Here is a 25,035-nt window from a genome sequence, read left to right on the forward strand (position 1 = left end):
GGAGTGTGTTGGCTCTGAAACTGTAGGCCAAAAGATATATGTACCTGTTGAAGAAAAGATGTTGAAGGATGAAGAAATGTTCAGTTTTAGAATAGCGAGGAAAACCTACCCAATCAGGTAGGGACTGAAATCCAAATCCAGATGCTGAAAGATTCAGGTCTGGGATTCATATAAGGGTCCCCATAAGTGAAAGCTTAGAAGAAACCACTAAGCCAATATGAACCACAGGACCAACTTGAACTGGCCCCAAGACGTTACATAAACAGTAAAAGGAAAAACCATAAACTTTATAATAAATTGAACTACCACAATGAAAAGGTTCACTTTGTCAGTCATTCATATTCAAAATGACTTATTTATTCTTAAATATAATAAAATATCAAACGTAGGCAAACGGGCAACACGCCATACTAAATCTAGCTTGGTAACACAACAAACGATTTCCCTAAAATCAAGAAATTCAAATTCTGCCCATAAAATTCAAAATCCTGTAGGATACAAACTTTAAATTGGAGAGGTAGTGCTTTCTGCTCTACCGGCCAGGCTTTGGATTGATGATACCCAAGCCTACATCCATATAGACTGTAAAAGGGGTAACCCTGTTTCAGCCCTAGGAGTAGGTGGCAACGGCCTCTGGAAAAAAAAATTGTAGCCCACACCTTAAAGTGGCCTTCAGGCCTTGTGTGTCTGGCGACTTGCATAAAAAAATCGCAGGATATAGAGCTGTCTCATTTTTCTTCAGGACCGTCACTTGGTTGCACAACCAATCTGTGTTTTCGGAAGCAGAAGAAATTGATTCCTGAGACTTTAAAGGAACTCTTCCTAAGAAAAGTGCACTGACTGAAGTGGGTAGGTTTTGGCCCATAGCTCAAGCAAAAATAGTGAAATACGACAATCGATCAAGATTTTCAGTCTCATAAAGACACATTTAAAGCAGCACTGATACAGGCACTTGACATAATAATGTGCCGTTGACCATTACAAATTCACTTTATAAAATCATGAATACACAAAGATCAAGGCAAAAGCTTTATAGAAAATGTGTTAAAGACTCTGGACACTATTGGTATTTGTCGAAGACCAGTCTTCACACTTGGTGTATCTCAACAATATGCATAAAATAACAAACGTGTGAAAATTTGAGCTCAAGTGGTCGTCAAAGTTGCGAGATAATAATGAATAAAAAAACACCATTTTCACACAAAGTCGTGTGCTTTCAGATGCTTGATTTCGTGACCTCAAATTCTAAATCTGAGGTCTCAAAATCAAATTCATGAAAAATTAATTCTTTCTCGAAAACTCCATTACTTCGGAGGGAGTCGTTTCTCAATGTTTTATACTACCAACCTCTCCCCATTACTCATTACCAAGAAAGGTTTAATGCAAATAATTATTTTGAGTAATTACCAATATTATCCACTGCCTTTAAGCAAAGTCGCAAGCGGTGACATTGACAAAAAGAAAGGATACCCCCAGTTGCAAGATCCCCCTACACCTCCACTGGGTTTAATGGGCAGGGGGGACAGGCGCTAGGGTAGTGCCAGGATGGGCAAGTGATGTGTAATTTGTCTCATAGCCTCTTGTTCACTGTCAATCTTAACCCTCCTACTCTTAGTGCCATGGAGTTGATCAACTACACATTATTTTAAACCACTCAACTGTTCTGGTTGTGTATTGTGGAAAATCGAATGACAGAACTATCTGTGTACTTTGTAGATCCATTCACCACATCAAATTGAAGGGTGGCATAGTTTATCCATCATTCAAAACCACAGTGGATGATATTAAACGGTCAGACAGTGGGAGGGTTGACTGTGTACTGTGTAGATGCATCATTCAAAACCACAGTGGATGTTAATGATGAATGGTCAGACAGTAGGAGGGTTTAATGTGTAATGTATAAAAGCATTCACCACATGATACCCAATAGCAAGCTGACATAGTTCATCCATCATTCAATACAAAGTGGATGATATTGAATGGTCCGACAGAAGAGGGTTACACAAAATTAAAACAATTCCTACACACAATCGAAAACTTGCAGTACAGGAGGGAAATATTCACAGTAAGTTTTAGAGCCAGTGGATGGGGTGGGAGGTTGCATCAGTAGTCCTCGTCAGAGTCAGAGTCCATCACTCTTCTTCTCTCAAACTAGTAAAAGAGGGAGAAAAAATATAAATACATTTAAGTCTTCAATCATCATAACGTCTTGAAAGCGCACCAACAAGCTACTGAGTACAGTTGAAAATGCTGTGTGTGCAACTTTCCATGAAACACTAATGCAATCCTTACACATTACTGAGGTTTCTTATATAATTTCTGGGGTCAATTTCCCAAAGATACATGTAGTGCTAACTTAGGACTAGTCCTAGGACTCTCTAGGAGTTATTCAAAAATTTAAGGCTAGTCCCAAGTAACTCGTCCTAACTGGATTAGACTAGTAGAACTCATTGTGAAATCCACCACATGGTCGTCATATTTACAGTTCAAAATCAAATAAATATATCTGTACAATTTGATCTACAATATTAACCAAACTTGTAACACTTAAATAATTATTAATGACATTGAAAGTTATATAATGACTTTTTTATTATTACTATTATTATTTTTATGGTTGATTAAAAAACTGCTCATTGCAGCCTACTGGCTGAGTTACAAAACAGTGTACATTAAAATTAAAATGAATATACAACAGTTTATTTAAAGTAAACCTCATAAAATTTAACAGAGAGGCATTTAGATAACCAAGAAATGCACCTAGCACATACAAACATGACAAATACTGCACAGAAAGAAAGCACACTGACCATGGAGGACATTAAAAGCAAATCATTATCCCAACATGCACATTAAAATGCACACAGTTACAAGGGTGGAGGGAGTGAGCTTATAGAGTTAAGGCCTTTTCACACTAGGAAAATAAGCAGGGGGTCCTTGGTCTTAAGAACACAACGTTGTTTAATCCAAATTGTGTGAAAGGTACCTCTGCTTAAATAGGCATGGGTCCCTGTCTTTTTAAGACCGAGGTCCAGACCTCCGTCTTAAAAACACAACGTTGTGAAAATTATACCACGATCGTCCGTGTGTGCTGTGTGAATGGAGATTGCTTGCGTAACGAAGGACCCTGGTGTGGCTGGAGCTACCACGCATGCGCGCAAGAAGAAACACATGGTGCAAGAAAATCAAGATGTTCGACCCCGTTATATGATAACGTTAAGCCTTTGAGCATGTGCACGACTCCTTCAAGAGAGCAAGTTTTCAATGTTGACCTTTAGCACCATAAAAGACGAATGTTCTGAGACATGGGATGTTGGTGTCTGCGCCGTGTGAAAGGTCCTGTTTGAGTTTGACCAGTGTCCTTGGTCAAGACAACTGCCACCGGAGACCTAGGACCCTAGTTTGACTTTGTTGTGTGAAAAGGGCTTTATTGACAGTCTGGGGACTGGACTGTCACTAAGTAGAGCAGTTTTACATGAAACTTCAAGAAGGGTTCTTTTAGATCTAATATTCATAGAATGTGAGCTTTTGGACTTGACAAACCACATTCATTAAATTTATTTGAGTTGTATGTTTAATCCAGTGACTTTTCCTGCCCTGTTCAGTGAGTAAATAACTTAATTTGAATTTGTGCATAACTGCTAATGGGTTAAAAAGACTTAAGATCAAATTCAAAACATTCATACAATAAAACCATTCAAAACTCTCCAGATTGCACAGTAGAGTATTTAAAACAAACGCAAACATCAAGTAAATAATATATCAAGGACCTTGTACTAATGATGTCATTCTTTGTTGACTGTGCTACAGGACGCTTAGTGGCAGCAGACTTACCAGGTAAAATCCATTGTTCTCGGTAATGTGCACATGCTCAGAACTACGTAAACAAACAACGGAAGTTTACCTGGTAAGTCTGCTGCCACCTAGCGCCTTGAAGTGTCCCATTGGGTACTGCGTTTCGGACAGTTGTACAGAGAAGCAATGGTTTCCTTTTTCTTTTGCAGAGTGGTAATCAAACTGTGACGTCATCATAACTAAGGTCTATTCAATGGCTTCGGACAATCTTGCAAAATTTGGGTCCAGAATCCTCCCCCTTCCCTGATGTTAAAAATGCTGTTGTGAATACTGATAGTCAAGGTAATACTTACATTAATTTTAGTTTTTCTTTGTGTTTGAACGCTGACTTTTGCTAGAAGACCTTTTAGTTGGTCTTCACTGACCTACAAATTAAAACAGATAGGGGCATGAACATTTTATTTATTATTTTATTTCTCTCCACAAGTTCAATAAAATTACATGCAAAAGAGATATAAAAAAAATGTGGATAAGGCAAGACTGATTGAGGAAAATGAAAATTTTCCTGTAACCAAATGTTGAAGTCAGTCGAAGAAAAAACAAAATTCAAAAAAGGAGATACATGTACAGCGGCAAACATCTGCTTTGGGAAATATTTCAAAATTTAGCTGTTTTCTCTACCAATGACTTAAACAAAAAACTTTATTAAAAATGGTTCAAATTTCTATAAAAGGCTGTTTTCAAATGATGTTTTCTCCTTAAGGGCACCTCTAACAGTTTAAAGCCATTGGACACTTCAAGTATCACAACTTATATATAAATAAACAAACCTGTGAAAATTTAGGCTCAATCGGTCATCAGAGTCGGGAGAAAATAATGGGAAAACCCAACCTTGTTTCCGCACGTTTCGCCATGTCATGACATGTGTTTAAAATAAATCTGTAATTCTCGATATCGAGAATTGATAACTGTTTTAATGTTTTCTCAAAAAGTAAAGCATTTCATGGAATAATATTTCAAGAGAAGTCTTTCAACATTACCTTCTGTAAACCCTGTAAGCTATTTGTAAATCTGTGATTTTTTTTATTTTTTTTCTGTTCCGAAAGCGTATAATGGCTTTAAACACATGTCATGACACGACAAAATGTGCGGAAACAAGGGTGTTTTTTTTCCCGTAATTTTCTCTCGACTCCGATGATGACCGATTGAGCCTAAGGTTTGTTGTTTTATATATAAGTTGTGATACACGAAGTGTGGGCCTTTGGACAATACTGTTTACCGAAAGTGTCCAATGGCTTTAAATGTAGACAACCATTTTGGTAAATGTGAGCAATTGAATTTCCTGTTTTCCATTCCCATTTTCAATTCAACGGCAAAACAGATGTTGTTTTCTTTTATCATCGGGTTTCGCAGTATGAGCGACGACCGGAAGCCTGCCTGATCAATCACCTCATGAAGAATTTATACAGTGGACGTTTATGCTTGGTATCCATCTTGCCTGTTGACTCGCAGGATCGGTGCAAATCAGGACGGAAGATTAAGGTCAATAGATATTTATCATGCTGCCTCCATCTCGGTCATGTTCCTCGTATCGAATAACAATAACAGGGAAATGGAGGTCATTGACTCAGTTGCCTCTTCTGTGAATATGCCTGCAACCTGTATGAACTACTTCAGTCACAAGGATGAATGAGAGGGGACCACTTGCTCTTTGACTCGATTCCCCTTTTGCGCATTACCGCACTTGATCCTAATCAAAACTTGCAAGACTCTGGCACAATTTAATGAACCAATTTCAGGGGTTACGAGCGAGCAAGGAATACTGGGAGACAATGGCGCGGCGCCATCATACACACCACTGAGAACGAGGTTGCTACTCACCCTTCCTGGTAGCTGTCCAGTCTGTGCCATTTGTATTAACATTCTCTCCACCATCTTGGCCTTATCCGGCTTCACTAAGGCGATACTGTTCACTGTCAAAAACGGGCACAAAATAACAATTTATTTCATAAGTGTCGTGGCCTAGCGGTTAAGAGCACTGAATTCGAACTCTGGTGTTTCTGATCAGCAGAGTGTGGGTTTGAGTCCCCAACCGTGACACTTGTGTCCTAAAGCAAGGCACTTACATACAGCCATTGCTTCGACCTTCGGATGGGACGTAAAGCCGTTGGTCCCATGTGTTGTGTAACGCATGTAAAAGAACCCAGCGGCTTTTCAAAAAGAGAAGGGGATCGCCCCGATGTTCCTGGCTGTGGCTGCTGTATGCGCCGTAGCACCTTGTAAACCCTTATAAGGTGCTAAATAATTGGGTCTCAAAATTCATCACTGCAATTACCTATCATTCTGAAAGTTTGTAAATACTCGGCGCCTTGAGTACCTTGTTTGGCAGATACATGCGCTATATAAGACTTCGATGTTATTGTTATTACTTTTATATCAACTTCATATATGGACACCCAACAGTGCAAATGCCCTATACAGGTTTTGTTAGGAACAAAACAAAAAACAAAAATCAGTTTTAGTTGGACTGGAACAACACAAAGAGACCCATGCAATCAGGTGGACATGGAAAAGCCAATCCATACGCAAAGCTAAAGGTTTGAGTTGGGAGTGGAGCTGAGGTCCACAGAGGTGCAAGGTAGGGAAAGAAACCTGATGCCAAATCATCAATTTAAAGGCAGTGGACACTATTGGTAATTACTCAAAACAAATATTAGCACAAAACCTTTCTTGGTGACAAGTAATGGGGAGAGGTTGATACAAGTATAAAACGAAGTGTCATATTTTTCGAGAAAGAAGTAATTTTCCACAAATTTGATTTCGAGACCTCAGATTTAGAACTTGTTTTTTCTTTTATTATTATCTCACAACTTCGACGACCAATTGAGCTCAAATTTTCACAGGTTTGTTATTTTATGCATATGTTGAGATACACCAAGTGAGAAGACTGGTACCAAACAGTGTCCAGTGTCTAAACTGATTGATACAATAGTTGTGTTGCTGTCAAGTCCAAAGGTATGGACAAATCTGTGTGCCAGTGCTGATATCACTTGTTCATTTGATTAATTTGTTTTCAGCAAAAAAATCTAAAAATTATCGTTTATAGTTCAACATCACTACGGTAAACTGGTATGCTTCTTTAAATAGACTTACATCTTGCTCTGGCATTCTGGTCCAGAACTTGAGTCAAGATGGAGTGCATCATTTCTTCTTGCCTGTAATTTAAACACAATAAACAGGGAGTATAAGATTGGTGACATGATCTTAAAGATTCCAATTATAAATACCTGTTTTGTGAAAAATATAATAAATCTAGGCAGGCCTACATCAGGCATGCAACTGTAACTTCACCAAAACAAGAGGAAAAAACAACACTTCAATGATTTTGTGTAGTATTTTTCAGTTTTTGATTTAAAAAAAGAGGATTTTTTTAAAGATTTTTTTTTGTAAACGGAAAAGAGGGATATAATTTAATGGTGTCATCAAGAAAATACTTTAATTAAAAAATGTGTCGCGCAGTCATTAAAAACAAGGGTCCTCTTCCTTCCCTTTTCTTTTTAAATAATGTTTTGTTTTGTTCAATGTTTTTTCCAGCAGAGTCAGAAAGAATGGTCCAAAGCATTGTTCATGTACCTTTTCTGGGCCTCTTGTTGTTTCTCCCTTGCATTTGGATCTTGTCCCTTCAGAAAAAGAAAAGAGAAAGTGTTACTTCATTGATAAAATGGTAGACGATTCAACATTTAAGGCTTAATAATAATAAAAAAATAGTTGATTGTCCCCGCCTGCATCCAATTTTGGGGCTGCATCCTTTTCTTCATTTCGTTTTCTTTTCGATTTTTGGTTTTTCAATCCATCCTAAAAAGGACTGGCCAAGGGACTTTTCCCAACTCTAACATGATGCTCTCGAGCACGTGTAACTGTCTGTTTCATTAAACAAAATTAATGAATGCCTACCACTAGCAAATCTTTTTGGTGAACTTTGCAGTGGGTTCAAACTGAAGAATTGCTGGCCTGTTTTATTTGAAATACTAAGCGACCGTTTTTTTGTTTTTGTTTTTAAGAACCTCATCCCATCCTCTTTTTAAAGGCAGTGGACACTATTGGTAATTGTCAAAGACTAACCTTCACAGTTGGTGTATCTCAACATATGTATAAAGTAACAAACCTGTGAAAATTTGAGCTCAATCTGTCATCGAAGTTGCGAGATAATAATGAAAGAAAAAAACACCCTTGTCACACGAAGTTGTGTGTGTTTAGATGGTTGATTTCGAGACCTCAAGTTCTAAACCTGAGGTCTCGAAATCAAATTCATGGAAAATTACTTCTTTCTCAAAAACTATGGCACTTCAGAGAGAGCCGTTTCTCACAATGTTTTATACTACCAACCTCTCCCAATTACTCGTCACCAAGAAAGGTTTTATGCCAATAATTATTTTGAGTAATTACCAAATGAACTAGTAATTAATTGCATGTATTAAAGTTAGTGGACACTTGGTAAGTACCCAAAATAATTATTATCATATTTCTTGATTACAAGTAATTGGGAGAGGTTGACGGTATAAAACATTGTGAGAAACGGCTCCCTCTGAATTAACGTAGTTTTTGAGAAAGAAGGAATTTTCAACAAATTTGATTTCGAGACCTCAGATTTTGAATTTAAGGTTTCGTAATCAACCATCTGACATCACATGTCTGAATGAAAGCATACAACTTAGTGTGACCAAGGTGCGACAAGGGTGTTTTTTCTTTCATTATTTAATTTATTCATTTATTATCTCACAACTTTGATATTTCTTTGTCGGGTTGACATGTTAAACTTTGAGTTTGACGACCGATTGAGCTCAAACAATTGCAAAGTCAAATTTTCACAGGTTTAACTATTAATTTACTCTATCATAAAGTTTATGCATATGTTGAGATACACTATGGGTCTATGAAGGGCCAATAGTGTCCAGTGTCTTTAAACATTGCCAAAAAAGTGACGAGTGAGTTTGCAAGTTTAAATCATTACATTTATTATTTATTACCATTACGCACGCAATGGCATACGTCTTGCCTAGTTTCCGGACAATAGAGACCCATATTTTAACTTTAGTATTCCCATCCAACAGACCAGTTTCTAGCTTAGATTTACGTCAAATATTGACAGAAAATTCTAGGGCGATAACTGTATAATTAAACAAATTCTAGAGAATGCTGATATTTACCCCTGCCCCATATTGTTGCTGTTGTAACTCTGCAAGTCGCCTTGCACGAATTTCTTCGAGATCGCTGTCCGCCATGATTGGTAGTTTGCCAATTTTAAAGTTGAGGGCGCTGGTCGGGGGTGTGCAGCTTGCACAACACTAATAGTCTCACTCACGGCACATAGTCACTAAAAGCTAAATATTACAAAAATTAATGCTCACAAAGTTAGTCTCTCAGCCTCTTGAAACTAAACCAAATATATTTTTGGACAACTAAATTTTGGATTTCTTTTCAGTTTTTTTGCGGGTCAGCCGTTAGGAATATTTTGCAAATTACTCCCTGCAACACCCGGCCCCCCAAAATAAGTTTTTGTTTTTCCAAAACCGACCGTACTGTGGCGCTGGCAGTTTTCATGTGAGGCACCCAAAATCTCAAGCCAAAGGACCGACTTCAACATCTTTATCATCCCTCCTCAAAAGTTGCCGCACATAGACCAATGCTATATTGATTACATAGTGAGTTTGGTTCGTGAATTATTGCCTTTAGTACGGTGCACCCTTGATTTCAAGATTTGTATTTGTTTTCTATATAATAATACATTTTTGTACGCACGTCGCCCGACACACAAGGCCTGAAGACCAATTCAAGGTGACCGTTTCGAGAGGTGTGGGCTCCCGTTTTTGTTTTCAGAGGCCGTTGCCACCTACTCCTAGGGCTGAAACAGGGTTGCCCCCTTTTACAGTCCATACAGATGTAGGCTTGGGTTATCATCAGTCCGAAGCCTGGCCGGTTGTCGAGCAGAAAGCACTACCTCCCCAATTTTACGGGAGTAGCAGGTGCCACGACCGGGATTCAAGTCCACATGTTGGTTGTCAAACAGCAGAGCTTGAATCTGGTGCTCTTAACCACTCGGCCATGACACGCCACAAAAGATGTCAAAGTAACTAAACAATTAAAAAATAATAGATAAAAAAATAGACGTCACCAACAAACATATCCTTCGCTTTCGACAAACAAAAGTAAACAAAACGATGACATTTAAGTGATAATTATTATGTTTATGCGAGAAGGAATCCAAACAGAATGAAAACAAAAAAGTAATCAATTGACGGTGTCATTTTTTTGTGTTTTTTTTCTTCAATTTTTATTATTTTGTATTCCTTAAAGACCCTGGACACTATTGGTAATTGTCAAAGACCAGTCTTCTCACTTGGTGTATCTCAACATATGCATAAAATAACAAACCTGTGAAAATTTGAGCTCGATCGGTCGTCGAAGCTGCGAGATAATAATGAAAGAAAAAATACCCTTGTCACACGAAATTGTGTGCTTTCAGATGCAAGTTGATTTCAAGACCTCATCTAATTATGAGGTCTCGAAATCAAATTCGTGGAAAATTACTTCTTTCTCGAAAACTACCTTTTAATACTTCAGTGGGAGCCGTTTCTCACGATGTTTTATACCACCAACCTCTCCCCATTACTCGTTACCAAGTAAGGTTTTATGCTCATAAATATTTTGAGTAATTACCAATAGTGTCCACTGCCTTTAACTATTCATTAGAATTGAATCCATCACTTATAAATCACAATGGTTGTACAAATTCACCTCAAGACCCTCACCAAATTAAGATAAAATTAATAAAGAATTTGTTGTCTTTATAAATTAGATAAGATGGTGTTTTTTATCCAGGCATCAAATTCCGTAACTCGAGTATAGACACCGGGTGCATCGGCTTCGGCGCACCCGTTGCCCCAGCTGGTTATTCCCGCTAGGTACCATCTGTTGTCACCCCCAAGGCAGTTAAGAGGCCCGCCACTGTCTCCCTTCAAAAGAAACAAAAAGAAAAGTCAAGAATAGCAAGTAGATACACATACCGCAAACAAAATATATATTGAAACTCACCATACAATGCCTCAAATCCCATTAAGTTAACAATGTTTCAAATAAATAAATTGTGGTTTAGAAAAGCACAATGTAAAAATTTAACATCACTGCTAATCGCAATTTACCATTCTGGTTTAACTGCACTGGCGGCCAAGCAGGACGAAAAGTCCTTTTTTTTTTACACGTAAAAAATAATTTATAATATTATGTAATAAACAAAAATATGAAAATATGTATTGTTCGAAAAAAATTGCAAGGAAAAACAACACTAAAGCAAAATACAAAAGGCTGGAACCGACACTGGCGGGCAAGGGTCCAATAAGGAGGTGTGTCCGACTTTGTGTGGATGCAGCCACCTGCTGCTCGTTGCTATTAACAGGGCCCTTTCAAAGACTAGTCTTCTTGCTTGGTGTATCTCAACATAATATGCATAAAATAACAATCCTGTGAAAATTTGAGCTCGTTGCGAGATAATAATGAAAGAAAAACACCCTTGTCACAAAGAAGCTGTGTGCGTTTCGATGGTTGATTTCGAGACCTCAAATTCAAAACCTTATGTCTCGAAATCAAATTCGTGGAAAATTACTTTTTTCTTGAAAACTATGGCACTTCAGAGGGAGCCGTTTCTCACAATGTTTTATACCATCAAGCTCTCACCATTACTCGTCACCAAGTAAGGTTTTATGTTAATAATTATTTTTAGTAACTACCAATAGTGTTCGCTGCCTTTAAGTAGTCTATGCTGCAGCACCCTTACTCCTGAGTCAGATTTGACCCGGATTCCGGGTAACATAATTATTGTACCTGGTCCATTTCCGGTTTAGGATGACCCGGAAGCTGTTCAAAATGGGATCTTTACCCGGATTAGTTGTGTCAATTCAACCCATATCTTGGTCATTTTTAAATACAGATTCCAGACCATACAGACCCGATCCCCTCTGAACCCGTATATCTGGATCAATTTTGTCTGACTCTAGATTAGTGTATGCCTACAGCCAGGCCATTGCCACAAGCACGCGTTGACCATTGCCATGTCACAGAGGTCACGAGCCGATTTCACGAAACGCTAGGATTAATCCAATCTCGAGTAAGGACTGATAAGAGTTACTCGGAGTAACTCGTCCTAAACTATAGGATGGGTTCAATCGTCCTATATCTATGGTACGGTATTTAACTCGTCCCAAGTCCTAAGATTAATCCTAATTTAGGAAGAGTTTGGTGAAATTGACGGCTGGACTATTAAGCCATTTCATCTCAGAGTAGTAAATACCAAGATCTGCCGTAATTTCGTTTCAGAGCGCCCTAGAGGTTCAATCGCTTACCTGGCAGGAGTCGATTCCACCTTGCAGATAACCAGCGCAAATCATTCTTGGTGTAATATCGTCATTGTACACATCGTTACAGACTTTACTGTTAATCACTGGCACTGCTGCTTGCTTGAGAAGATCGTCAAATCCGGTATCTACGGAGATTTGAAAATATTAAATTTCTAAAGAGGGGTATGTTTTTGTGGGAGATGCAGGTGGATGGAGTGAAGAACCAACTACGATTTGCCTGCAGTACGGTCAGTTAATGTGTTGTAAGAGTGATCGTTGTAAAGTACATAATCTTGGAAAAGACCGAATGCTTCCCTCATCAGTACGATAAAATATAGATTTTCGAAAATTAGATTTCCATGTAATGACAAACTCTTTCCCAAAGTCGTCAACCCTTTGGGCATATCCCTCTACCTACCAGCCATAAAGCAATCGAATAGAGTGGAGTGGTGCGTTGCCTTTTCGATGGATCGATGAGGTCGACCTACTTGATAAGAATAATGTGTTTTGCACGCCTCGCTGAATTGTCCCACCATGAATATGTAAATTTCACATCACGCGCATGGTTTGAAAAAAAATAATGAAGGACCATGTGGGGACCATAATATGGGGCCTGGGGTGGATTTCACAAAGGTAGTCCTAACTTAGGACTAGTCCTAGGCAATGCTATCACTTAACCAGTCCTATCACTTAACCAGTCCTATCTCTTAGCATTGCCTAGGACTAGTCCTAAGCTAGGACTACCTTTGTGAAATCCACCCCTGATGGCGTGACGCATACGCGTTTTGCGTGCATACTATGTTAGTGTGCACAACTATTGGTCTCTATTATTGAGATCAAAGCGTTTGCCAATACGCATGCGTGAATGTCACTACCATGATCGTGGGAAGGGCCAAATTATCTCGGCTTATTACCGTACCCTCAGTGAGACCCCATCCCGTCACCTCGCACATCTGCCCGTCCGAGAATCGCCGAGATTTCCCGGGAAGACAACCAGGAACCACGTGGTCAGTGATGATAGCCTCCTTGTCCAGTCGTAACAAGGCGATATCGTAATCGTACGTGTACCGGTTGTACTGTGGATGGAGGATGATGGTTCGAATATCGACGGCTTGCTCCTCGGAAGGCTCCGGGATGTCCAAGGCGTATCGACCGAGGATCAGACGATAGGAGGTCGGTAGTGGCTCCCTGTGAGAAAAATAATCCCGCATCTGATTCATTTAAGACAGGTGAAGCTAGATTTTCATAGACGAAAACAATAAGTTCACTGGGTTTCTTAGTCGAGCCAGTTGGTCTAGTGGTAAGATTGCAGACTTTGATGTCCAGAGTTTCGATAAGACAAACGAAACAAAAAAAATGTCATGTTTAATCGAAACTATGGACATCAATGAGTCTGAACAGAGTTTTACCATTCAACTGGCTTAACTGAGAAACCCAGTGAACTTATTATACCTTTCTTTGAAAATCGGAAAGCTGAAATTATTTTGTTTTGGTTTTTTTCGAAACATTCTCAAATTGAAAAAAATTGAGTTTCTACTTCTAGAACCACATTCCATGATTCGTACCAAATAAGTTTGTTATGGTCAAAAATCTTTGGAAACTAAGTGAAAGTCTTTAAACTGTTTCTGCTGTAACTTTGGTTTGGGTGAGCTGAAACAAGTGTTGGCGACTGTTTTGTCAGGGCCCAATTTCATGGCTCTGCTTACCGCCGAATTCTGCGCTTACGATCGCGATTCTCCGCTTACGTGCAAGCGCCGAATTTCTGCACTAGCCTTATAAGCGTAGAATGCCTAGTAGCGTGGAGTACGCACGCGCAGAAGCCCAAATTCGCCGCTAACCCGTGAAATACGCTTGCCGTAAGCACAGAACTCCCTGCTTCCGTAAGCGCCGATTCTGTGCTTACGGTAAGCAGAGCCATGAAATTGGGCCCTGATGTTTTCCTGTCAACACTCAGGCACAAGTAGGCCTATACAAATTTGTTTGAATTTTTTGAAGTGAGATCAGCACAAACAAAGAAATTTATTCCAGACTTTCTGACTGGAATAAGATCTGGTATAAACTTACGGAGCGAAGCAGTGAGCTGCACTGACGGCCCACATCGTGTTTATAAGCGTAGCTCCACACACCCTGCCGTAGGATAACTTACGAACCTGTACCTATTGGGGGAAAATACCAAAGAAATTATTGAGGGGAAAAATTAAATATTTACAATTAGTATCGAAATCGCCATTCAAATCAACGAAATCCAAACGACACTGGAAGGTGAAAAAGTCTGACGTTTCGTAGATCACGTTTTGTTCGTCCAAATTTTAAATGACAATGATTTATTTTTTAATAAAAAAACAAATGGGTTGGTCTCTGATTACAAACTGTTGGATTAACTTTAAAATCCCCTGTTCAGAGTGTTGTCGTTGCAGATGGTTACAGTCACAGGATTTCAAGATGCTGGGATGTAGCAGTTATAAAGGACTTAAACAGAAACGGAGCTTAATGAATGACGTATCAAGAGTGATGACGTCACGGGGCTTTTCGCGAGTCCATCTGAAAAGCACCGGAGAGGGGCGGTCTTTACGAGTCATTAAAACTATGTTTCAGTCCGGTAGTTTTTATCTGACGATTTTTAATATATTTTTTTTTAAATTAATACCTGCCAAGGCCAGGCCCCTGGAGTTGCTGGTCCACCACCGACTATATTAATAGATGCGAAGTCCGAATTGACAACAGGTAAACCACACGAAGGGTGGTTAACTGTAAAAACAGAAATCAATATAAATTTTTGACAATCTTTTGAAATCTTAATTATGACGACTATGGAAACTGAAATATTGAAATCAACCTGTCTGAATGTCTGAATTTTTAAGGCACTGGACACTATGAGTTGTCAAAGACCAGTATTCTCACTTGGTATATATCCCAACATGCATATAATAACGAACCTGTAGAAATTTGGGCTCAGTTTGTCCTAAAATTTCCAAGAGAGAATGAAAGAAAAACAAAAATGCTATATTACTTTGTGTGCTTTCAGATGCAAATTAAAAGACTTCAGCTTAAATCTTTCATTATTTGAGTGAGAACTTTCTCAAAAACTTTTTCTTCATAGTGAGCCGTTCTCACAATGTTTTATACTATCAACAGCTCTCAATAGCATGAGTTTTTATGCTAACAGTTTATTTGTACTATACCTGGGCATCCTGACTCGTCACTCCCATCGCGGCAGTCTTTGCGCCCGTCACACACGGCGCTCCGATTCAGGCAAGTCACGCTTGCTTCGCATTGGAACGTTGACTCTGGACAGTTGACTGTTAAAAGAGATGATGAAATTAGAAATGTGCTCTGAAATGTTAGGGACAATTCAGAATTGTCAAGGTTTAAAACTTTTGATTTTTTCCCCCGAAATAATTGAAAATCGAAATTCAGTTTTAGATGACAATTCCTAGAGAAAAAAACACCATCGGGCAAGGATATTATTATTAAACAAACGACAAATAAGAAACCCCAGCTGGCCAAGATCGTCAATTTCATTCCTGGTGACTAAACTACAAAGAAGGGGGTGTATTTCTTATTGAATCATAGCTTAATGGTAGGTCCATAGATTGGTAAAAAAAAATTACTTGGTGACAGCACTGCAGATAAGTAAAAACTGTTTTTGAGAAAGGCTTCCATTCGAAGTAATAATAATATAGTTCGGATATTTTTTCACCCAAAATATATTTATTTCGAGCACCGACTCATGCATGAATCGTTGTTTCAGATTGCTGATAGTCTGGTGGTTGGTGTCCAACCGTGAATGCTGCGGCCAGAAATGTGGTTGGTATCCGCAGTCACCTTGCTAAATGTGGATTGACTCGAAATTCTTGTTGTGAAGTTGTTTGCTGTTTTTCAGAAACAATATCTGAAATTAAACTTGATCATGTGACTTTTACTGAATCTTGTTTATATGGTTTTGCCATGAATCGGCAACAGGCTAACAAAAACGTTTTATGAAAGTAAAAAGTAAAACATAAAGAATCTATACTGACACGGCTGCTCTCGCTCCATGTAGGACACAGAAAACCCAGATCTTTGAACAGAACTGTCACTCTTAAACATCAACGTCACCTCATGTTGTGATGACGTCACTGGAGACGGTCCCTGGTTTCCACAGTAGTAGCCAAGCACGGGAGCCGATGAGTTGGGACCATCGTGTACGATAAGTGCGTCATATCTGCAGTTGAGTTCGTCACCTTCTACGTCGAAGAGGTCAAAGGTGAGTTCTATTAACTGGACACAGTTATAAAAGTAAGAAGAGTTGGTGATCAAAATATTATTGTTTATAGAACATTCATATTTAAATGTTCTACATTTTGGGACCATTGATGCAAGTCTCGGGTTTATTGTGTTTTAAATCATCAAGCCTATTGAGGACCACAATGGAGATAATGTTTTTGACTGGTTGTGTGTTGTTATTCTCTCGGCAAACAGTGTCTAATTTTCTTGTTTTCTGTCTAATTGTTTATTTTGTAATTATTTGAACTTTTTTCTTTGCCTAATAAACCTAAAATCAAAAGAAATAAACAAATTCAAGATGAAAGTGAAAGCCTCTTTAACACCAAATACTAGCCTATGTTTATCCAAATTACCTTTAAATCCAAGGTTGGCGTATTTTCAACTTGTTTAATACGAAATGCTAATGTATTCTCCCTCATACAGTCAACCATTCCACTTTAATAAATAATTTTCCATTTATTATGTTATAATTTTCTATCCACCACCCACTCCCTCATCTATTCCACTTTTCCCTTTGTCTTTGCTCCATTTTACCGATTCCCACCCTCTCTTACTTGGATTACCCGTCTTACCATTCGAACAGTCACAGTTATGACCCACTCACAATCCGCGTCTTCCTGATACGGTAGCTTCTCGTCAAACCCCGCGCTGGTGATGACGCCCGATGGCCCCGCGCGATATTTCAGACTGTCGCAACCTGACGTGGCTAGTTCCGGAGGAGTTGGCGCTGGAAGTGTGAAACGCAAATCATCACACACTCATAGATGCAATTTTAAGGATGCACTCTCACAATGCATCTATTTGTTAAAATAGTTTGTTGCAGCTAAGATATGGTTTATAGTGGCTCATTGCCTTCAGGTTTGGTACTTTGCGTTTTTAAAGCGTTGTTGTTTAAAATGGAAATAATTATGTTTTAAAAGTAGAACATAGTTAATAAGTTTTTCACTCTCCAAAATTGCGGACCTTGTTATAGCAATGACGGATCATTTCTGTCCCATGAGGTATTTAAAATGACACATACTCACAAGGCGGGGGATTTATTTCGTAAGTCGCAAGGAATCCACTGAACGCCAAATTGTCATTCGAGACGAACGTAACGAATAGTTCGTTATCTGCTTCGACTGGGTCGGGGAGGTTTGAACCGCACAGCAGGGTTGGTGGAGGTCCGCCGATGTAGTCTGCCCACGGTCCGTGCACTATCACATAGTCTGCCATGCATAGGAAACTTGGCTCTATATCTATGTATTCGAACGTCAGAGTAATTATCTGTGAAACAATCAGGGTGGTCAATTATTTCCGGGCATATACAAGGCTATCCTTTTCAAAGCCAGATTTAAAAAAAAATGATTATACTACCGAAAGCTGTTGTACTCGTCTGACCAAAGGAAACTTTGTATTACCATTAAATAAGAGTGATTGCCAGCCAACTTTAAATGTGAGGCAAATCTTTTCAACTGTACTAATGCCCATCTCATACGAATCCAGATCCTATGAAACCAGAATCATCCAAAACTTGATTGAGCTTAATCAAGGATTTATGAAACAAAAGATTAAGGGTTACGGTCAGAACTATACAAGCTTCTCCTTTGAACGAAATACCGGTCTTGGAATGACGAAAGGAGTGATATTTTGTAAAGTTATGCCTGCAAACAGAACGCATAGTACGCCAGCGTTGGAGTCGGAAGTAGTGTGACTCCCCGAAAGTTGTCAAATCGAACCCATCGGTTCGGTGTCTCACCCAGTCCGCTGGAGCTTGGATGTGCCACGAACACAACGCGCTGTTTTCATACAGCGGGTTGGATGCATTACCGTAGTTCATGGTAGACAGGGTGCCGGTTAAGGCAGTCAGTAGTCTCGGCCCGCCACACCCAGAGTCAATCGCATCAGCTGTGTGAGAGAAATCATAAATGGATAGAGTTTACAGGTTTGATATTTCGTAACCTGCGAACTTGGCCCTTTGTTTTGCATCATGGGGGATGCTCATGTTTTTGTTTGTACTTCAATCAATAATTTGTAATCAATCAAAGGTAAATTTTAGAGCGCCAAAATCAAAAGTTTGTTCTAAGGCGCCGAGACACAGTTGAACGGTTAGTAAGCCTGCTAGATATTAAAACAAAGTGTACAGCTGAACGACATTTATGTCTAATTTTGTATATCCCACGAGGATTTGACAAAAAAATGGCGATTTTCGATTACCTTATTTCATTTATTGCATCGGTCACCGGCGACCGATTTTACATTGGCTATGAGTTAAGGGTGTAATGACAACAAATGTCTTCATTAACAATGTCCTTTGGGACTTTCGAAGGGCAGCGCAGAAATTACATAATTACAGATTTAATGGTTAATGCAAATTCAATGGCTTCTATGTACCCTTCTTACATTAAAGACCCTGGACACTATTGGTAATTATCAAAGACTAGTCTTCTCACTTGATGTATCTCAACATGTGCATAAAAAAACTGTGAAAATTTGAGCTCAGTTGGTCGTTGAAGTTGCGAGATAACTATGAAAGAAAAAAACACCCTTGTCAAACGAAGTTGTGTGCTTTCAGATGCTTGATTTCGAGACCTCAAATTCTAAATCTGAGGTCTCGTAATCAAATCCGTGGAAAATTACTTCTTTCTCGAAAACTACGTCACTTCAGAGGGAGCCGTTTCTCACGGTGTTGTACAGTATCAACCTCTCCCCATTACTAATTTTTGTTACCATAAGGTTTTATGCTATAATAATTATTTTGAGTAGTTACTAATAGTGTCCACTGCCTTTAAATCAAAGTAAAGATAAAGAGGAAATCATGACAAAAGGAACTACAAACTGCCACAACAAATAAATTTCCACTGGACACAAGATGGATACAAAATATCTATTCAATATTGCACATTACGTAAACCTATACTTACCAGTTACGCCTAATGTAATGAGAGCAAACACTACACGCCACACACTAGGGTAATTCAGTCGCTCCATTGTTTTAATGTTCTTCCTCCCTGACCTATTTCCTTACTCCAGTGTTGATTAAGGTTGTTCTAACGTAAGACAAGACTTGAGAGAAGACTAAGCTGCATTTGGTGGAGCTCTATTCATGGAAGATCTTTTGCATTCCTTGGAGACGCTTAGAAACCCTAAAGGTTCCCAAATAAAAAGGTTGGCATAATAATTATTAAAAACACCAGACGGATGTTGGGTGTTTTTTAAACGGATTATTTATAGTGGGAATACAACATGTGTAGATTATTAATTATACATAAGTGGATTGTGGCACAGATAGAGATTGGAATATTTACTTACGTATAGGTATAGGCCTAAATAAATGGATTATTCATACGAACATTTCCAGTAGTAAGATTATTTTTAAAAAGTCACCATCGGTGGAAAGATCCGATCTTTCTATTTCTTATTGGTAAAGTTTTATGATAATATTGTAATTACAATATAATATCTAAGTCGTATAACGCGCATGTATCTACATAACAAGCTTTCAAGGCGCTTAGTATAATATATACATTACACAGAAGGAATGGTTATTGAAGTTATGAGTTATGAGACCAAGTTATGTAGCACCTTATAAGGGTTTACAAGGTGCTATAACGGCGCATTCAGCAGCCATGCAGGGTAGTGCATACAACTGAACTGCATCCATCAGTATTACAACAGACTTCTATGCTCGTCAGGTTTGTACTGCAGTTTTGAGTGTAAGGTAGGTCGCAATTGGAAGGAAGATGGTTGATGAGTGCAGTCGAGGAACGTCTCCTAGGGAAGGGCTTTGAAACGACTGGGTTTACACGTCCGTGGCTATAATTGAACTGTTTTTTGGGTTGTTGTTTTGGGGGTTTTGGGGTGGGATAACTTTCCTTATGGCGCCACCACTTTTTCACTCATTTTTACAAAAAGGGATATATCAATCAGGTAAATTAGATACTATATTATTTTACTTCGAATGAAAAAGTGGTGGCGCCATACGGAAACTTTTCCTTGGGGTGTTTTTTTGCAGACCTGTTTGCTTCTGTACTTTAGTAAGACGAGAAGTGAACCGAATCAATAATTAGTATTATTGTGGAGTCATGTATCATTCAGCGAAACCTTCATTACTATTTTTAGACCCTATACCATTTTGAGCAAGGACAATGATACAGACCAGCCTTGATTGCCTCATCAGAGACATGGAGCGTAACATGTCTATTTATTAATAGGCTTAACAAAAAAATACTCACCACGTCTATTTTGTCTAAACAAGTTCCACTCCGTTGCATTAAAGGCACTGGATATTATTGGTTATTGTCAAAGACCAGTCTTCTTTAGTTCTTCTCACTTAGTGTATCTCACTCAACATATTATGCATACAATAACCAACCTGTGTAAATTTGAGCTTTCGAAATTAACGGTGTCAGAAAACGCAAACTCGAGCGGAACTAATTGCAATTAGTGCGCTCGTCGTCATTATAACCGATGTGGACTATAAGAGTTGGCAGCAGATGCCATTTTGGACTATCTGTGTAATTTTAACTGAGACTTCACGGACCCTCACTCCTTTGCCGTCATAAAATCGAACCAGTACTTTTGCTGAATTCCAGAATGAATGTTATTCAAGTTTTGAGTTTTCTTCTGGGTCTCGGTTGTGAACGTATACTGGCAGATACCTGCCAGCAAAAGAACTGCCAGCGTGGAAACTGCCCTCCTGATTGGCGCAAAGACGGAGCGTCATGTTACTTCATTACGGAGAAGATGACTTGGACCAAAGCAGAGAGTTTTTGTTCCGAGTATGGAGCAACGCTTGGTATCCCAAACTCACAATCCGAACACGAGTTTATTTGGGAATTCTTTCTGCAAAATATTCAGGATACCCCAACTCCGGACCTCTGGATTGGTTTTATCAACACGAAGGGAAATTGGGATGATGCACGTCGTAGTGATGCGAGCGGGTCCTATGAGAACTGGGCGGCAGGACAACCGGATGGCTTTGCTTACTACGTTTGCACTACAATGTGGGCTGAACATGACGGCAAGTGGGATGATCAACATTGCCTTAACGACCAAAACGCAGTCTGTGAGCTCCCCGTACCTGTCACCAACACCCCGTTATTCTGCCTGTACACCGGTGATGATGGTCGCCTTAATTCTCAGTAAGTGTCTCGAGTCATGCGAAAAGGCTGCTCAAAATCACACCGTGACATTGGTCATCCAATCTGCTGGAGGGAATGTGGTGTGCCAGCTCAACAACACAACTCGTCATGGTGCGGCTGCTGGAGGAGACATCAAGGAAGAGGAGAAATGCCACGTTTTGTCCCAAATTTCATTGAATAGAAAAACAGCATGACACGTCCCTTGACTCTAAGAAAGTGACTCTCTGGTCAGTGGATGTTCGAGGATTTTGAATGCATGTCTCGATGGTTCGTGACTGCATGTCTCGATGTATCGTGACTGCATGTCTCGATGTATCGTGACTGCATGTCTCGATGGTTCGTGACTGCATGTCTCGATGGTTCGTGACTGCATGTCTCGATGGTTCGTGACTGCATGTCTCGATGTATCGTGACTGCATGTCTCGATGTATCGTGACTGCATGTCTCAATGAATTGTGACTGCTTGTCTCGATGTATCGTCACTGCATGTCTCGATGTATCGTGAATGCATGTCTCGATGTATTGTGACTGCTTGTCTCGATGTGTCGTGACTGCATGTCTCGATGTATCGTGACTGCATTTCTCGATGTATCGTGACTGCATGTCTCGATGTATCGTGACTGCATGTCTCAATGAATTGTGACTGCTTGTCTCAATGTATCGTCACTGCATGTCTCGATGTATCGTGACTGCATGTCTCGATGTATCGTGAGTGCATGTCTAGATGTATCGTGAATGCATGTCTCGATGTATCGTGACTGCATGTCTCGATGTATCGTGAGTGCATGTCTCGATGTATCGTGACTGCATGTCTCGATGTATCGTGACTGCTTGTCTCGATGTATCGTGAATGCATGTCTCGATGTATCATGACTGCATGTCTCGATGTATCGTGACGGCATGTTTCGATGTATCGTGACTGCATGTCTCGATGTATCGTGACGGCATGTTTCGATGTATCGTGACTGCATGTCTCGATGTATCGTGAATGCATGTCTCGATGTATCGTGACTGCATGTCTCGATGTATCGTGAGTGCATGACTCGATGTATCGTGACTGCATGTCTCGATGTATCGTGAGTGCATGTCTCGATGTATCGTGAATGCATGTCTCGATGTATCGTGACTGCATGTCTCGATGTATCGTGACTGCATGTCTCGATGTATCGTGACTGCTTGTCTCGATGTATCGTGAATGCATGTCTCGATGTATCGTGACTGCTTGTCTCGATGTATCGTGAATGCATGTCTCGATGTATCGTGACTGCATGTCTCGATGTATCGTGACGGCATGTTTCGATGTATCGTGACTGCATGTCTCGATGTATCGTGACTGCATGTCTCGATGTATCGTGACTGCATGTCTCGATGTATCGTGACTGCATGTCTCGATGTATCGTGACTGCATGTCTCGATGTATCGTGAATGCATGTCTCGATGTATCGTGACTGCTTGTATTGATGTATCGTGACTGCATGTCTTGATGTATCGTGAATGCATGTCTCGATGTATCGTGACTGCTTGTATTGATGTATCGTGAATGCATGTCTCGATGTATCGTGACTGCATGTCTAGATGTATCGTGACTGCATGTCTCGATGTATCGTGACTGCATGTCTCGATGTATCGTGACTGCATGTCTCGATGTATCGTGACTGCATGTCTCGATGTATCGTGACTGCATGTCTCGATGTATCGTGACTGCATGTCTCGATGTATCGTGACTGCATGTCTCGATGTATCGTGAATGCATGTCTCGATGTATGGTGACTGCTTGTATTGATGTATCGTGAATGCATGTCTCGATGTATCGTGACTGCATGTCTAGATGTATCGTGACTGCATGTCTCGATGTATCGTGACTGCTTGTATTGATGTTTCATGACAAACACATTATACATTATTTTTAGTAGTCAGAGTAACTCTTCTATTTCCAATATTTGTTGTACTCACTGCAAACTCACTCAAACACTACTTGTGTGCACTTTAACAATAAATTGTAAATATTATCAACACATAAATAGGCTTTAAGAATTTTTGACATAAGAAGATCAGAAAAAACACAATAATAAAGTTTTGAATTTGGTGAATTATATTACAAATTGGTAGATGCATAATCATACAACTTGTCAAAGAATAATAATGTATTTAATCATTAACAAACTAAAACTATATAGATGTGTTTATGTTATTGTGTGGTTGGATCTGAGCGATTATTTTCATATATATTGATTATATACTTGATGGCTGTTAATACGGAAGTTAAATCTGTGGACCTTAGACATAGCGTATTTGGCATCAGCATGCAATTTATGAAGCGCACATAGTAAAAGGTCCATCCAATCTCATCTATACTATTAAAAGTGTAACCCGCGCCATCTTGGATTGGAATTTAGAAGGTCCAGTGGCATGGCATCCTTGTGGACTCCAACACGGTTGTGTCGTTACAGACGTCGGGTTGCAAGTCTACAAAACCCTGAACCGAACTCCCTCTTACGAGTTGTCTGATTGGCTGGAGTCACGAGCGATATCTCCTTACGTGTGTGGTTGTCTGGTTTTGATATGGGCCACCTGTTGGTCGAAGGGGGAAGCTGTAGGCTGCACACAGAGTCACCTCTGTGGTTGTCTGGTTTTGATATGGGCCACCTGTTGGTCTAAGGGGGAGCTGTATAGGCTGCACACAGAGCCACCTCTTTAGGTTTGAAGTGGGTGGCAACCTTGGACTCCCATTAACATTCCAGAGTGACTCGTTGATGTTTCGCAGAGGGGTAAATGGCATTGTGTATAAACCATTTTGTATAGGGGGGTTTAATTTCGCGTGTTGAATAAAAAACGTTAGGCTTAAATACATGCATCTGTTACATATGTGTTTATTACCATTAAGTCACTCATGTAGGCCTACCCAACTTTCCAGCATTTTTTAAACGCATCAAACATCAGCAACCCATTGTTGTGAAACTTTATTTGTTCCATTTAACTCTGCACCGTTAGTGGTACAGTCCATATGTCATCCCCCACACACAGAACGTACACACGCAAAAGTTGAAACATTTTCAAAAAGAAAGTAAATACATTACTGATTCTTTTCATATACATTGTATAGGTTTTGCCACTTAAACCTACAAAAGAGTACATGAAATCACCGTTTAAGAATATAATAGATGTTAAATTTGCATCGGGGATAAAGAATATTAATATTTTTGGTTTTTACCCATACACCGATGTGTGTTAGCACTGTATACTCAGTACTTTCCCGAGTCCTGTGAAAAAATATCACAGGCATGTTACTCGGGTGGGATTCGAACCCACGACCCTTGCAATTCTAGAGCAGTGTCTTACCAACTAGGACCTCGGTAGTCTAGTTGGTAAGACACTGCTCTAGAATTGCAAGGGTCGTGGGTTCGAATCCCACCCGAGTAACATGCCTGTGATATTTTTTCACAGGACTCGGGAAAGTACTG

The 25,035-nt window shown here is 39.5% G+C and overlaps 3 protein-coding genes across 3 annotated transcripts; 1 reads left to right on the forward strand and 2 right to left on the reverse strand.

Moving 5' to 3' along the window:
- Positions 1-319: 319 nt before the first annotated feature.
- On the reverse strand, positions 320-9,107 carry LOC139934724 (programmed cell death protein 5-like). Its single transcript, XM_071929102.1, has 6 exons — positions 9,003-9,107; positions 7,429-7,475; positions 6,949-7,010; positions 5,677-5,768; positions 4,149-4,220; positions 320-2,151 (listed from the first exon to the last, which is right to left on the reverse strand). Exons 1-6 carry the CDS (start codon positions 9,075-9,077, stop codon positions 2,104-2,106), a joined length of 396 nt encoding a protein of 131 aa, XP_071785203.1. The 5' UTR covers positions 9,078-9,107; the 3' UTR covers positions 320-2,103.
- Positions 9,108-10,157: 1,050 nt separating this feature from the next.
- LOC139935112 (suppressor of tumorigenicity 14 protein homolog) lies at positions 10,158-19,603 on the reverse strand. The gene is made up of 11 exons (XM_071929575.1): positions 19,355-19,603; positions 18,190-18,338; positions 17,477-17,717; positions 17,024-17,178; positions 16,205-16,445; positions 15,368-15,484; positions 14,833-14,933; positions 14,250-14,341; positions 13,105-13,373; positions 12,192-12,331; positions 10,158-10,808 (listed from the first exon to the last, which is right to left on the reverse strand). Exons 1-11 carry the CDS (start codon positions 19,419-19,421, stop codon positions 10,641-10,643), a joined length of 1,740 nt encoding a protein of 579 aa, XP_071785676.1. The 5' UTR covers positions 19,422-19,603; the 3' UTR covers positions 10,158-10,640.
- A 1,423-nt stretch (positions 19,604-21,026) lies between these two features.
- LOC139934775 (echinoidin-like) lies at positions 21,027-21,578 on the forward strand. The gene has a single exon (XM_071929180.1). It carries the CDS (start codon positions 21,027-21,029, stop codon positions 21,576-21,578), a length of 552 nt encoding a protein of 183 aa, XP_071785281.1.
- Positions 21,579-25,035: the final 3,457 nt, after the last annotated feature.

The sequence above is a fragment of the Asterias amurensis genome, chromosome 3, assembly GCF_032118995.1.
Source record: "Asterias amurensis chromosome 3, ASM3211899v1".
Taxonomy (NCBI): Eukaryota; Metazoa; Echinodermata; class Asteroidea; order Forcipulatida; family Asteriidae; genus Asterias; species Asterias amurensis.

Excerpts from the sequence above, each read along its gene's own strand:
- LOC139934724 (XM_071929102.1), bottom strand. The coding sequence starts at position 9,077 with ATGGCGGACAGCGATCTCGAAGAAATTCGTGCAAGGCGACTTGCAGAG. Across the intron at positions 5,769-6,948 it reads CCAGAATGCCAGAGCAAGAT|TGAACAGTATCGCCTTAGTG; the intron begins GTAAGTCTATTT and ends CGTTTTTGACAG. Across the intron at positions 4,221-5,676 it reads CTGGACAGCTACCAGGAAGG|GTCAGTGAAGACCAACTAAA; the intron begins GTGAGTAGCAAC and ends TTTAATTTGTAG.
- LOC139935112 (XM_071929575.1), bottom strand. The coding sequence starts at position 19,421 with ATGGAGCGACTGAATTACCCTAGTGTGTGGCGTGTAGTGTTTGCTCTC. Across the intron at positions 16,446-17,023 it reads TAACTGTGACTGTTCGAATG|TTAATAGAACTCACCTTTGA; the intron begins GTAAGACGGGTA and ends AACTGTGTCCAG. Across the intron at positions 10,809-12,191 it reads GTGGAATCGACTCCTGCCAG|GGAGACAGTGGCGGGCCTCT; the intron begins GTAAGCGATTGA and ends TTTCTTTTGAAG.
- LOC139934775 (XM_071929180.1), top strand. The coding sequence starts at position 21,027 with ATGAATGTTATTCAAGTTTTGAGTTTTCTTCTGGGTCTCGGTTGTGAA.